The sequence below is a fragment of the Prenolepis imparis genome, unplaced genomic scaffold, assembly GCF_030444845.1.
Source record: "Prenolepis imparis isolate NDT839.2.m4 unplaced genomic scaffold, iyPreImpa1.0 SCAF_6, whole genome shotgun sequence".
In the NCBI taxonomy this organism is placed as follows: Eukaryota; Metazoa; Arthropoda; class Insecta; order Hymenoptera; family Formicidae; genus Prenolepis; species Prenolepis imparis.
Window position 1 is genome coordinate 394,732 of NW_028141164.1, and position 15,482 is coordinate 410,213.

At 37.3% G+C, this 15,482-nt stretch overlaps 1 protein-coding gene across 2 annotated transcripts in view; it reads left to right on the forward strand.

Moving 5' to 3' along the window:
• The window catches only part of Eif5b (eukaryotic translation initiation factor 5B), a 33,723-nt gene extending 20,088 nt beyond the window's left edge, over window positions 1-13,635 (forward strand). The window contains exons 15-17 of one of the 2 annotated variants that reach the window (XR_014425547.1): window positions 7,690-7,851; window positions 11,993-13,047; window positions 13,129-13,635. Coding sequence is in view for 1 of the 2 variants with exons in the window: in XM_083040334.1 (XP_082896460.1) it covers window positions 7,690-7,851; window positions 11,993-12,100 (270 nt within the window). In the remaining variant the exon portion in view is untranslated. Of the gene's footprint in view, window positions 1-7,689; window positions 7,852-11,992 lie in introns of both variants that reach the window. The other variant, XM_083040334.1, reaches the window with a different exon arrangement.
• The last annotated feature ends 1,847 nt before the right edge of the window (window positions 13,636-15,482 follow it).

Consider the following 15,482-nt stretch of genomic DNA (forward strand, 5'->3'; position numbering starts at 1 on the left):
ATACAAAATATAATTAAATAAAACAAATAATACTTTCATATTTTTGAAAACGTAATAACAATTGACAAACGAAGAACAATATAAAAAGGAAATGAAAGAATGATATAATTAAGGTGACCTAAATCTTAAAAAAAAAAGAAAAGTATATATATATACATATATATTGTATATTATATATTTAATTATGTTCAATTTTTATTCTGCATTACTGTTTAATATGGCAGCTTTTTCAATTTAAAATAAATTTATTCAAAGTAAATTTTTTCAACAAAAATATCTATAGTTTTTGTCTAATTAAAGATTGGAAATAAAGGACTCTTATTAGAAATAAATTTTAACGAAGAAAATAAACAAAAGAATCATATTCTTCGATTATTATTTACAAAATTAAATCGACTAATTGTAAAAAAAACTGAAGTTTAGCTTTATAAAAGTATATAGTTATATTTATGAATCATAAATGTTTCAAAAACTTTGTAAAAGATTTTTTTATAGGTAACAAAGAGAGAAAAAGTAAACGTAAAAATAGATTTATAGCTTTTTATTATTACGCACATATATATATATATATATATATATATATATATATGTCTAAAAGATAAAAAGATCTCTCTCTTCTTCATCTGAAATATTTTCTCGTGTATCTCATAATTTCGACACCATCGATCGGAACCGGATGTGTCGAGTTAACCGCGAAAGACCATCCCAGAGCTTAAAAACGGCCGGTCGGCATATAGCAAAGGATACTGTGTGCGCCGCTTATATTCTTAGCATTTGTACTCTTCCGTTTACTACCACTATCGAGAAACCGAGTCGGTATCCTTGTGAAAGGACGAACGTTCCGTGTCCGCATTCGGAACATCGAGAGGGTTCGGTCGCCCGTCCGTCTAGCGAGTGATAAACGGCCGGAAGGAAGCCAGAGGCGTTTCCACGAAAGCTACTGACAGGGACCGGAAGACCGAAAGACGGGATGTGGTCGCCGTGTGAATGCGTTTGTGCGTTATATCGTACTACACACACATCCGCGACGTTTCTCTCTCTTTCTCTCTTCTAAATATGTCGTCTCTCTTTTTTCCTATCTAACTTATTCTAAATATCGCTTCCATCCGTCTCTCTCTCTCTATACGTCATGTTTCGTGTCTCTTTTTTTGCCTCGCGTGGAAGAATTTTCAATTACTGTCTCTAAGAAGCAAATTATTAATATATGTACTTTACGTATTTTATTTTTCCAAATTTCGTTAAAGAGATTATATTTCATTTTTGTTCTGCGTTATTTTTTAATGGAAGTTTTTTTATCAGTTTAAAATTAATTTTTTCAATCTATAATTTTTGTGTAATTAAGGATGATTGAAAATAAAAGATTTGAGAAATAAATTTTAATGAAGGAAATGAACAAAAGTCATATTCTTTAGTTATTTGCAAAGTCAGTTTTAATTATAAACTAAAATATTTAATTTTATAAAAATATATAGCCATAATTACGTAAATAAAATTACAAACGTTTCAAAAATTGTATAAAAGATTTTTTAAAACAAAAAGAAAAAAATTTAATTATTATACAGAGAAAATAGTAATATACATATAAAACTAATATATTCTAAAATAATACATATCTAATTTTGAAACATTTGATTAATATCAAGAATCACATATACACACACAAAATGATTTTACAAATAGTATTTTGTCGACATAAAATTTGTCATATTTGGCCCATGAAGGAAAAAAAAGGCTAGAGTAGAACGGAAGTCAGAACGGGGAGGAAGAGGGAAGTGGCCGGCCGGATACAAGGTTTCCAATGTCGGCGGGATCGTTTTACCCGAGCTTGCGATTAATTCTGCTACGACGATAAAAAATATTGCGACGGTAAACAGCTCCGGTACACGTGGAAGACACACTTACGTCCGTATAACGTTAAATAGCACGTGAACGAGAGCGTTTAACCCCGAGAGAGCGAGGCATAATCTTGTCTAGCTTCAAATCTATCCGTTTTATTCCGGGAGAGTCGTGGAAAACTTGCAACGAAATTATACATGAAATAAATATGCAATATTTATATTTCCGTCAATTATATTAATTACATTTTGGTATATATTTACAATAAAAACATTTCTTTTATCTAGAAAGAAATATCGTCGATATTTACAATTTGATTTTATACTCTGTCTGTGTGTGTGTGTGTGTGTGTGTGTGTGTGTGTGTGTGTGTGTGTGTGTGTGTGTGTGTGTGTGATTTATAAAACTTTATAATTTTAGTCTTCTTTTTTAATTGTATTTTGTATTTCTTATTTTTTTATCGCACACTCCCCCCACTTTTTCTTTTTTTCTTTTTTTTTTTTCTTTTTGTCTAGAAAGCTTTTTTTAAAAATTACGATAAATGCATCTCTCTCGTCGATAGATCCGATCGCGATCGCGAGTCGAGTTTTCGAGATTCGGCAAAATTTACATTTGTTTGGCTTGTCTCTCGCGGAAGACGAGAAGGACGCGGCGCGAATCTCGATTAAGCGTCCAAAAGCGCCGACGACGCGCACGGTTAGAGCCGCTAACTCTCGTCGCACACGAACTATAAAGCCTTCTAAATTGGTGCGGGCCACGAAAATAGACTTCCGGTTCCCGTCTCGCGCGCGCTCACTCGCTCGCTCTCGGCGAGACGCGCCGCGTCTGCTATCTAGTATGCCAAGAACGATTCCTCCTCCTCCTCCCTCTCGTTCCGTCTACATCTTCTCGCGCACACACGCGAGAAATATGGCCACGCCATATACATACATATGTACGCTATGGTTGGGCCGCGAAAGCTGCACGTAAATATTGCACCCGCGAAAATAATTCCGATTTGCAGAAGCACCATCGCGTGCGAGAAACGTGGAAGGCTTGTGCGCTTTGCTGCATCAATATTTACGACGACGTATAAAACCCACGTGAATTAGATAACGAGATAACGATATTTGTATAGAAGAGAAGAAAAAGAATTGTCATCTTATAGTCAAGCTACACAGCTACATAATGTAAATATTAAGCCTGCGAAAAATATAAGTTCGATATTTATCGAGAAATTTTATGTGGAAATTTGTGCTTTGTGGGAATATTCTTTCATTATGTAAATGTCTTATATGCGGATAAGTATAACAATCGCTATATGATAGATGACAAAGAAATATTATACATGCGTTTTATTATGTTATCAAGATAAATATTTCACATGATAATTCCGATATGCGGATTCAAAAATAGGGGTCACATATGTCAATATATTCCCATATTATATAATACACATTACCCATATTATATAATACGTAGATAAATGACAAAGAAATATAATGTCATATAGTCAAACTTTGAGATATGGAAATGTTACATATATTATGTGTATATGCGAAAATAATTTTAATATAAATTTTACGTGAAAGAAACGTTTGTCTTTAGAAAATCTTTGATAGCATTATAGCAATGGCCAAGTTATAATATAATCAAACTGCAAAAGTTGCAACGTTATACACCTGTTACAGTCAAGAATTGCGACAGCTGTACGTAAATCTCATACTCGTGCGGAATAAATAATTCCATCATATTTGAATACGCGCATAATGTCGATAAATGATCTTCGCACGTGAATCTTTCACGGTGACGTAATGATACACACACATGTACAACTTGTGTAATCTAAAAAAACGTGCACTTCTTTTCGCAAAAGGATCCAAGTCCCTTCGGCTAGGCGATGCAGTTGCATCTTTGGTGGATTCCCATTTTGCGCGCCGAGAAAGGATCGGCCTTCGGAATAGCGTGCGCACTTTTGTGCCAAGGTCGAGGCTCGCCATACTTCTTTCTAGGAATTCCTCTCTTCTTTCTTTGCTCCGAGTAGTTTATATAGGCTGTTCTCAAATGACTCTCTCTGCGACATTTCTCATTTTTGTGGGAATTGTTTTCTAGCTACATCCTGGCTTCTTTTTCGCAAACTGTTTCGCAACTCTTTAGAAAATCTATTATTTAATTGATTTTAATTAATTGCAGCCGTATACATATTGGATCTGATGATGACCTAGAAAACTTGATGGAAAAGTGTACAATTTTATATACAAATTTGCATCATACAATTGGGAGATATATATTTTACATTAACTACTCTTGTGATTATAGAGCAAATTAATATTTATGAAGAATTAACTCATATATTAGACTCTAGCGTTGCAAAATAATAACATTATTAAATTAATCGACACATGTTTTATATTATTAATAGTGTATAAAAAAGATATATTTCTCACGCATTATTTTTTAATAATAAACCTTTGACAGAAGATTCGAGTAATTTCAAAATTAATCGATTTTGTATTACATATATGCCAAATGCAACGAACGTATCAATAAGCATATGTAATGGTACGGCGAAAACTTATCGGAGAAACCACAGAGAGGACGGGTGGGTGTCCGCACGAACAGTTAGATAGTTTAGCATCGGAAGACGAGCCGGGAGATAAGGCATGTGCACGCTTTTCCGTTTGATCTCTTCGTCGTTGCCATCATCCGCCGACCCCGCAGGGCTCTTCTTCGCCCACGTAGCGCGAGAGAGATCCTCTCTCGTGTCGTCTCTCGAACACTTAGAGACACGAGATAAATCTAAAGTGGACCGGTGTATGTCCGGGCCCACGCGTCGTATCCACGCCCGTTTGAATTCGAGCGAGAAAGAGAGAGAGGAACAACGAAACATCCATCTGTCACTCTCGCTTCCTCTCGCGTTCTATTGAAATGTTTGTCGTAAAAGGTAAAGCGCGCGCCGATAACACCTTATAATGGCTTCCGTAATTTCAGGAGACGAGGGCCGCGTTATGTCTGCGCGCAACAGTGACCAGATTTTTAAGCCATAAAGCTGTTAAGCCTCCCTTGCTCGGGATCCTCTTTTTTTTTTTTTTTTTTTTATCAGAGAAAAGGTATGATAGGCGTCTAATGCGCCACAGGAGTATCTAAATACCGTATAGCTAAAATCGTTCGCCGATTCGATCATTAAAATCGATGTTTTCCTTCTTTAATACTAATTGTAATTTTTAGCAAAAAAAATGGTATCGCTTAAATCGATCACGATGAAAATTATATATATATATTTATCTATGAAACTTTAGTCGACCTCGAGACTTCCGAAATTCCTAGTAACAGAAACGAAAGAAACGACAGTCGTAAAATACGTCGCGTAATGTTATACATCTGAGAGACGAAAAACGAGAAGACAGACGGTTCGAAATTAGCGGTCAGTCCTTCGACAGTCCTCTCGACAGACTTTATCTTAAAACCTCGAACGGTTAAAAGAGAGAGAGAGAGAGAAAGAGTGAGAGCCCACAAGAGAGGATTGAAGAAAAGTGCGATAGGCTGGAAGGGCGGAGAAGGTCGAGACGGAGGACGAACAAGGTTCGTTTGCCCGCCTGCACACGTGCACCTATATGGTAATTCCTTTCGGTCGCGGCCGAGTGTCGAGAATTTGACGACGGGGGTACGCCGTAAAAGTACGCCCGGCCAGAAGAGAGTATATATCGTGGAGAACATGCACGGGGCACGGGTGAACGGACGACCGTATCCTTTTTTTCACGTCTGAGCTGATTAACTCCAACACGCGCAATATTTCTCCTGCGCATGCACATTTTTTATTTTATTTTATTTTTTTCGGTAATTATTACACTTGATACAGTTTACACGAAAGCGAAAAGATTTGCAAGATGATACATTGCGCGGTAAAAAAAATTACATTGGTCTATCTATTTAATCTTAAAAAAGTTTATCAAGTTTATTCCGATAATTTCAAAAAATTATAATAAAAAAATTTAATCATTTTAAAAATATGTTTTTGTATTTCTCTAAGAAATCTCTTTTTATGCTTTGTTCTCTTCTCTCTTCTTTTCATTATTAAAATACTTGTATACAATTTTTCAAATATTTGATTAATTTTGTATGTAAAACTGTATATATAATTTTTAAGTTTCTTTCTAACAATATATATACACACCACTAGAATTATAGAAAATTTTATTAATTTTATTAACGAAAAAAAATAATAGTTGTTTAATAGAAATTTTATAGAAGCAATCTAGATAGCTTGTATTTGTTCATCGGTATTTTATGTCAGTATTATATACCATTCGCAATATTTCGTCGTTCAAGAAAGCGTTGAAAAGGCATTGCCTCGGTTATTGAACATTTGCGGGGATACCGGGTGGCTCGTTTGAACAGTCACACAATTGAATGAGCGTATCACTCTCTTGACATAGGATTCGGGATACATTAAAGTATTTTGCGCGATAATAGATCTTTACTAGCATTAATTAATCTCGCATAATTCAATTTAATGTATCCCCGAGAAAGAGAGAGACTTGCGAAAGCTACGGATCTCTTTTAACCGCGGCTGATCACGCTTGCAAGTCTTTTGAACGCGATCGCGTTTGTCGCCCACTTTGCGCTCCTGCAGCCACAGGTGTGTCGGAGTCGGAGAGCAACGTGCTCAGAGTTTTTTCGTCTATATAACACCGTTATACAACGTGTCTCGAGAGATATACATAAGAAATTGGTAGTCGGCATGTCTAACGATGGTTGACGGAAAGTTCAATTTCCAGCGTCGACATTGAGAATAAAAAAATTGTTTTTTTTTTTACGATTATAACATTAGTTGTCGCAATCAACAAAGTACTTGAAAATAATTGATCGATGTCACGATGGGAAACCACCAGCTTGGTGTTATTATTTTTCAAACGATAAAAAGATAGGCAAAGTACACACAGCTGGCTCATTCTTGAATGAAATCCTCATTCTTCTCTCTCTCTCTCTGTCTTCCTTAAAATATTTCACGCATTATTGCCTTAATACTGGATAATCTGGATTAAAATTCAACCGAAAATCCCGACGTGCGATCGTTAAATCTTTGGCGGGATATTCGGATAAACATCCTGCAACATCGGCCAATTTACTACGTCGACCTACGTATATATGAAAAGAAGGAAGGGAAGGGGGGAGGATATTGCCTGCCTACTTTGGTTTACCGATTCTTTCTCGACGAAAATGTGTACCCACGTCTCGGTTGTGAGACCAGGCACACGGCACGGCATGGCACGGCAGCGCTACTCAGGTACTCAGGCTGTCCCGACTTCCGGTCGTGATAAAGGTGTGCCTAGGCGTAGAGTTATACCCACGCGACCAGACACCGACGATCGATGGCGAAAAAAAAGAGAAAAGGAAAAAAAAGTCGCGCTACTATAAACTTCGTTATGAGAGAGACCTGTTTCGGTATAGATCGTGCTGTTAAATCATATATTCAAGCATTCGGTATGCGATGCTAAATCAAGCGAACGCACACATGAATGAAATGCGTCGTATTACCACCTGGATAGGGAGAGAAAAAATTACGACAGGTTTTCGGATCTTTTCGACTTGAATTGTTTCCAATTAGAGACCATAAATATGAAAATAATTCAGTGTTTCTGTATTGGCGATTTTTTTTTTATGTAGGTATACGAAATAAAACAACTCTTTTGAGAGATGTATTATTTTGAAATCTTTTGGTATAGTCTCTTATTTTCCAGCATATACATGTACATATAATGGTGCTTTTAAATAAAATAAAAATTGATACTTGTAAAATTCCTATATTTCAAATATGTGTAACACATATAATAGGTATGAATATTTATCGCTATCGTTTAATTTATTGTTTCAGTTTGTTGACTTGGGCATGGTAACTAGCATAGAGTACAATCACAAGTCTGTGGAATCGGCCAGGAAAGGTCAAGAGGTTTGCATCAAAATCGAGCCTGTACCAGGAGAAGCACCGAAGATGTTTGGTCGTCACTTTGAAGCGAAAGACTTTCTCGTCAGCAAGGTAAGCGCATCGACTATCAGTTTGTCAAATCTATATACTTTAAATACAAAAAAAAATTATAAGACGCGAATTATATGTATAATTTGAAGGAAAATTTTTTTAAAGTCGAATGTCGTATCTCGTATATAAATCCGAAAAATAAATGGACCAATTTTGCTCGTTATATCATTATATGATGTGATACAACTTGAGCAATACAGTTTAACTCTTTGGCACGTATAATAATTCAACCTTAATTATAATTAAATTTATTATACATTATTCGGATATATTTCGACACATTAAATCGGGATAAACTTTAAGCTCGGCAATTTTAATTGGCTTACACACGCAGTTGCATATTACTTTACTTGCGTTTAACTACGCAAAACTGAGAAACGCGTTTTTGCCTTGACGCGAATTCGACTTGTTAGTATGCGAGACCTAGATCGAAAAAGGAAGATGAACATCCGGCGGCGATCGCCCGTCCGCCGTCGGCTTCCGGCCTTCGTAGAAGCTCGCTATCTTCTCCCCTCGCTTCCCTTCTCGCTCTCTCTCTCTCTCTCTCTCTCTCTCTCTCTCTCTCTCTCTCTCTCTACTTTCTACTCTTTTTCCTTTTTTGTCTTTTTCCTTCAGGCCAGAATATCGACTACAAATCGATCCTGCATTCGTTCAGAAACTTCATTCTAACACTCGTACGTGCAAGTTCTTTACTTTGATAAACACGCGCTTACACAATCAGCAACGATTTATTATTTGAATCACACAAAATAACGCCTCTGTATATGGATCGAAATATATTATATATACATATAATATTAGTTTTATCTTATCTTTTTTAATATCTCGACACGTAGATATCACATAAACTTAATAAAATGTTGATATCTTGGGATCTATATGTGACTCACAACTCAAGAAAATCAATAAGATAAAAAATTTATATAAGAGTTTTAATCATACTACTTGAATATATACATATGTGTGTGTAAAGCTTTTATATTTTAGTATTAATCACAACGATGCCTTGATATAGCATTAAAAAAAGATTTTATGCAAATGGACATGTCTTTATGTCATTTAAATGTTTAATCGTTAAATAATATTAATGAATATAATATTATAAAACAGAGAAATGAAGAGATAAGAGTTTGAAAATTTTATTCCGTAAATCTAAAGAAAAAATTGATGTATGTGCGAGATAAAAATTATAACGATTATATAAAGATTACATTCATTTGTATACGCGTTACAAGGGTTAATAAAGATCTAAAACGGGGCTGAATGGATCATGTTTCAATTACTTCACCGTCGTTACATTATTCTCGAGAAAATGTGTGTAAAAACTGTTGCGATCATCGTTAATTAAGACGGATGTTTCATAGGCCTCTTCCCCTGTGGGAAACTCTACCGGCGCCTTTTCTTCGACGTACAAATCGACGTCTCATCTTCATTCTTTCTTCCTCCTTCCTTCTCTCGTCCCTTCTTTCCCCTGCCGTCTTTTCCTCCCCCTTTCCGCGGGTCTGTTTCTATCGTCGGGCTTCAAACATCTTCCTGTGCTTTGGTAGGCAAGCGGAAGTCGTCGTTACCGTTTGGTTCGTGGAATCAGTTCCGGAAGTATCTTGTTCCCACGATGATTCCCCCGAAGCCGTTGTTCCGCCGACATGTCGATTCATACTTGAAGCGAAGCAAAAGAGCTTTTGCTTTTGTTCGCTCGAAGAAAATATCTCAAACAGAATGAAAAAAGACTCAAAAAGTCACGAATAAAAAGAAGCCAACGTATTAATTTCTTTACTTAAAAAATGTATGACAGACGATTGATATATAAGAGTAAGTATTTTTTGCATTAAAGTTGAACAAATTTTGCTTCTATAGGCAAGATAACCGATCGGAAATGAAAAATATAAAAATAATAAAGAATACAAATCAATCTGAAAACTTATTCGGACACTTTGACGTTTGTAAAAAAATATTACAAAATATATAGGAAAAATATTTTACACATACAAAATATTAAGATAAAAATACTCGGTAGTAAAAACTATAGTCAACTTTAGATTATATTTTTACGACAGAATTTATCATTTTATGTGCCATATACTTTTTATGATGCGTGTTTCGGTATGTATTCTATATATTCTGTGTATTATGTTCCTTAAAATTGTTTTTTTCATATTACATGACTTATATAAAATTTAAAAAAGAATCTTGTCATACAAATTATGGATCGTCTAAGGTGAGCTTAAAATACGTGAAATATAGGATGTTTTTTTTTGCTTCATACAAGTTCGAAGCATAAATGTTTTCATTCCTGCTTTCAACTAAGAACATTTGCTTCGCTTGTTTCGCATCAGGCACAAGATTTCTCGGCTTTGCTTTTTTTGCCGCATCTCTAAAGATGCGTTTATTTATTCGAACGCGGAAATAGTTCGTTCTTAATCTTGGCGCGAGGAAATGAAGAAAGTAGATCACGGAAATTAGCGCGAAACATTTTAACGGCGCTGTAAATGTAACTCTCAAAAATTTCATCATAAAACCGATAAAGTTTTCAAAGGGATAACATCTCTCTCTCTCTCTCTCTCTCTCTCTCTCTCTCTCTCTCTCTCTCTCTCTCTCTCTCTCTCTCTCTCTCTCTCTCTCTCTCTCTCTCTCTCTCTCTCTCTCTCTCTCTCTCTCTCTCTTTCTTTCTTTCGTCTTCCTCTTTCGTCAGTCGATTCGGCCCGATCGCGCGATCTTATCGCGCTTTTTTCATCACGGAGGCCGAAATTGCATAATAACATCCGATGAGAGACGCGTAATCGCGATCGCGGATTTCGCGCGAAAAACTTAAACTTTCAAATTAGTGTGTGTACGCCTCGCGCCGTCTGTGAAATTTTTTATGATTACCGCGAACTGTTGTATATTCAACGTTCCGCGTACTTTACGAGTGGTAATATGAACGTAGGTGGGGAAACGTGGAGCAGGGTAGAAGAGAGAGAGAGAGAGAGAGAGAGAGAGAGAGAGAGAGAGAGAGAGAGAGAGAGAGAGAGAGAGAACAAGAGAATGAATGAGAGAGAAAAGGAGAGAAGCGGTACCGTAGAGAGAACAGAGGAAACGAGAGAGAGAGAGAGAGAGAGAGAGAGAGAGAGAGAGAGAGAGAGAGAGAGAGAGAGAGAGAGAGAGAGAGAGAGAGAGAGAGAGAGAGAGAGAGAGAGAGAGTAGCAAGGGGTACGAGGAGACAAGGGAAGGGGCGAGAAGGGGCGTGGCGGGAGGCATGCGTCCTCAATAGCCGCGTAAAACCACCATTGTGACCGATCCATGAATGAAACGGGACTTCCGGCCGGGAGTGGGGGCGGAAACAGTTGTGAAGCGTTACGTTTCCGACTGGTGTGCGCCCGCGCGCGTGCACGCTCTTCTCTCTATTTGCGAAAAGCGTCACACGTGAAAATTACCCACGGTGCCGGCGGCCCCGGCGCGGAGCACGTTAGAAAGACACGCACGCTTCTTGAAAACGCCGCAGCTGCCGCGCGATTAAAGTTGTTCTGTCTCTTCTATCGAGATTTTGCCTTCAACACATAGCCTGCCACGTCACACGAATGACGCTTGTGTTTCCGTTATAGTTGCGTCATTCGATTATGTAACGTGTGACGCTACATTTTTCCCCTAAAGCGTTTACGGAGAGAGAGAAAGACATTAGTGGTGCCTACAATTTACTCTCGATTATACTCACGCTCACGGGTTATCTCTGATTCACGAATTATACATATTAATCGAAGTTTTCAGTATATTTTTATACTCGATGTATTTTTCAAATGTTACAAAAAATGTGACAGATGAAAACCTTTTATTTTTTAAAATTCTTTTTCTTCTGTCACAATTTCCAACAGTCTTATTCTACTATTGCTATACTACTGTAATACATTAAGCATATCTAAATGCTATCTAAATAGAGGGAGAAAGAGAAAGAATAAAATCATATAACAAAATATATAAGAATATAAATTTTTTGTTTTAGTTCTTTTTTTTAATAAAACAATCGAGACAGAGGTGAATCCCAATTTTATTATTTAATTACAAATGCAAAATTTATAGTTATACGTCGTATATAGGTCTTGCAGTATCCGATAACGATTCGGATGATAATATACGATTAGCTACAGCACCATTTTACAAACTGTTACAGATAAGCAGACAGAGTATAGACGCCTGCAAGGATTACTTTAGAGACGATCTGCTGAAAACGGATTGGCAGCTCATGGTGGAACTGAAGAAGCTCTTCCAGATACTCTAGGACACGATAAGGATCACTACAGCGACATTATCCAAGGACTTCTTGCTTTTCCGACGACTGCTCGGCAAGAAGATCGGATCGTCAACGAGTTTCACGACATCGCGAACCCGAAACGGACGTCGAGTCGTCTCGATCATCAAGGATGTCATGATAAAATACACATCGACGCATGCTGGAACTTATCCTCCATTGCGAATCGACGCTTCTTCCATCCTTCCACGCTTCCGTCGAAAGTACCCGCTTAGACTTATTGTTGAAGAGCATGCCACAAGAAAGGATGCGAGAAGGATCTCAAACTCATCCTTGAGAACGCAAAATATCCGGTTCGCCAAGTCTCGAAGACGATCGAAAGAAGGAGATGCGATCGTTGGGTTCGGCGATTGCATTCAGAATATTTACGGAGTACCACGAAGCAGTACTCTCATATCCTGTCGACGACGAGAATGAAGAAAAGGTAGAGCCAGTCGCATCGGAAATGAAGCTTCTTGGAAGTGCGCGATCGCGAAAAGGAGAGAGAGTCATTCCGGATGGAATGTCGTGGGTGGCAACGATGTGGTTGTAGATACGTGGAAAAGCGGCGATACAGAAAGAGGAGAGAGAGAGAGAGGGGAGAGGGGAGAGAGAAGAGAGAAGGAGAGGGGACGAAGAAACACATAGCTCTAATGAATGAAAGAATCGTGCGTGAACCTCATGTGTTTTGTATATGTAATCTCTTTGTATGAGACAAGCAAAGTACATATGCTGCGACCGGAAAATAAAGACTATGTACTTTCGCAGAAAAGGGAAAGATGAAAAAAAAGCATTTCGTTTATATATGACTGTTCTCTTATATACGCCGATGCTCTCATTCATTACTGTGTCATCCTTAGGTCTCTTGGGCATCACTCCCGATCAAATTTTCATCGTTTCACTCAAGACATATGTCCGATATGTGCTCGCAACTATTAGTAAGTATCCTCATCTTTTAAAAATAAATTCTGTACATTTTCGTGACAAGAGTGTTTTACAACGATATATTATAATTGCAGATATTGCAATAATTTATCAAACTCGAACTTGTCTTTGAACGGCCTTGTCCCAATTTCGATGCAATTTGATGAATTTGTAAAATGAACGAAAATCTTAAGTGAATGAAAAATTCTTAACAAAAAGAAGGATGATTTTGTTGTGTAATGTCTGATTATAGAATTGCAAAAATCAAAGATACGTTTCCTTTCTGTAGAACACAGGTTTACACAGGAAATGTTTCCGCAAAAATAAACATTTTATTTTGATACGCGCGACAACGGGAAAGTAACATTTCAGGAATTAGACATAAATATAATTTAATAAGCAGTCTTTTATAATAAAGATTATTCTTGTCTCTATTCTTTTACGATGACAACATTAGCCTGCGTTTATATTTATTTAAATGACCGCGCCCTGCTCTATCCATTGAAAACTATCGAAATCGAATACGTTCGTAAATATAAATTCGAAAAATTGAACGGAGAATCTTCTTTAGGACAAAAAAGCTCATAAATTTATGGACCCTTTTTCCGCTTCTTGGATCTTTATTGCATGTTCCTTTATTAAGACATTCGGCAATACACCTCGACCGTGGGAACACGCGTTTTTAATTGGCCGAGAGTGGCAGTAACGCCGGAAAGAAACTCGAGAAATAAATCGACGACGACGACGACGACGACGACGACGACGACGATGACGTGTAACATTACGCAGTGTCGTAGATCGCGTATCGTTCTCGAATTCTTCAGAACTCTCTTCGCTCCCTCCTCTTTTTTTTCACACCACCGGAAGTGACAATAATAGGGCGCGGGCGTGCAAGATCGATTGTGTGCGCGCACGAAATCGAGAGACACATCTTCGTGCTGTCGCTGCAACTCGAAACATTTATTCGTTTACGTAAGTCATAAGTTTTAATTTATCTGGTTTACCGACGCGGGATTCTCCCTCTCGTCCGTCGCTCTCTCTTACGCTCATTATCTTACATCGATGCGTGCTCGCCTCTGTTTTCCCTTCCCCCCGAACAACGTTCCAAGTTGCCCGTGTATTATTGTCGAAGGATACAAACAAACGACCAGTGCAAACAAATGATAATGTGAGATAAATTTTAACATACGCTCGCCTGCCCATCATCTTGGGTAACGAAGGCTGACTCTGTTGTAAAAGAGAAAGAGAGATCTCGCAATATATAGTCGATTATCTATATTTAGAAAAAAAACATTCGCACACTATTTCCGTATGGAATATTATAATATTTAAAATTAATATCTTTTGAGGGACAATTTCTAAACCTTTTATTATTTTTATCATACTCTTATTATATACTATCTGTTTGAGATATAGATTGTCGATTTTTTTTCATACATCTGTATATTTTCTTATTAATAACAAACTGTAAAAAATGTCAGTTTGCACGTTGAATATGTTTTCTCTTTATACATAAATTATACGTATATATCACTCGTACGATGTAGTTGTATATACTTGGTCAATTGCTGATGCGATTGCTAATATTTGCGTAAACTCGTGCGTCGAAAGTTCGATTCCCGCGATTAGGGTTCTTGAGAGTTGTTCGAGTCCGTCGCTAGTCAAAGTCGGAAAATATATGTCGTGTCCTTGCTGGGAGCAACCGAGAGCGCGCGAATCGGCAGGCCGTGCTCAATAAACGCGTACGTCATTTTTCGAGTCATTCATGCATCTGCAGGTTGTCCTCGCGCCTCTCTCCGACTGTGCGTGACGTGCTGTGCGACTGTTGCACTGTGTTAGTGCGACTGCATGCGCACGTGCGTGCTCGCGCATTGATCGTTCGAATCTGCTCAGACAGCATTTACGCGAAATCGAATGATTTATGGCATCATCGCGACGCGCGACGTCACCGAGCTTTCGCTAACATTAACATTAAATAGATATCGTATCCGGGGCAATTCTTGAAAATATACGTGTCCTTGATAATTACAGTTTGAAATCATTATTATGTCCGATGAATCCAAATCCTGTGTGACGCTATAAAAAAATAAGAATATAATTATTTATAAATAAACAATGATGTCTGTAAAATAAATGGTGAAATTTTGAGAGCGTATAATCTACTCGCCTTGAGAATAAAAAGAGATCGGAGATATCTTGTTTCCAATAATAGAAATACTTTTTATCATTATTTTTTGAAATTGTACATTAAATATTGAATGTTGCGATGCAAACACTCTTGATGAAAACGTAATAAAAGTAGGTCTCGATACGTAAGAAAATGTGAGAGGGAGAGAGAGAGAGGCGGGAGCGAGTAGAAAAAATATAATTGTGAAAATGAGGGTAACATTTCGCCATTGCTATTCCGAGTACACTAATTTCTTTATATCGCCCGAATAACTTACTTAAT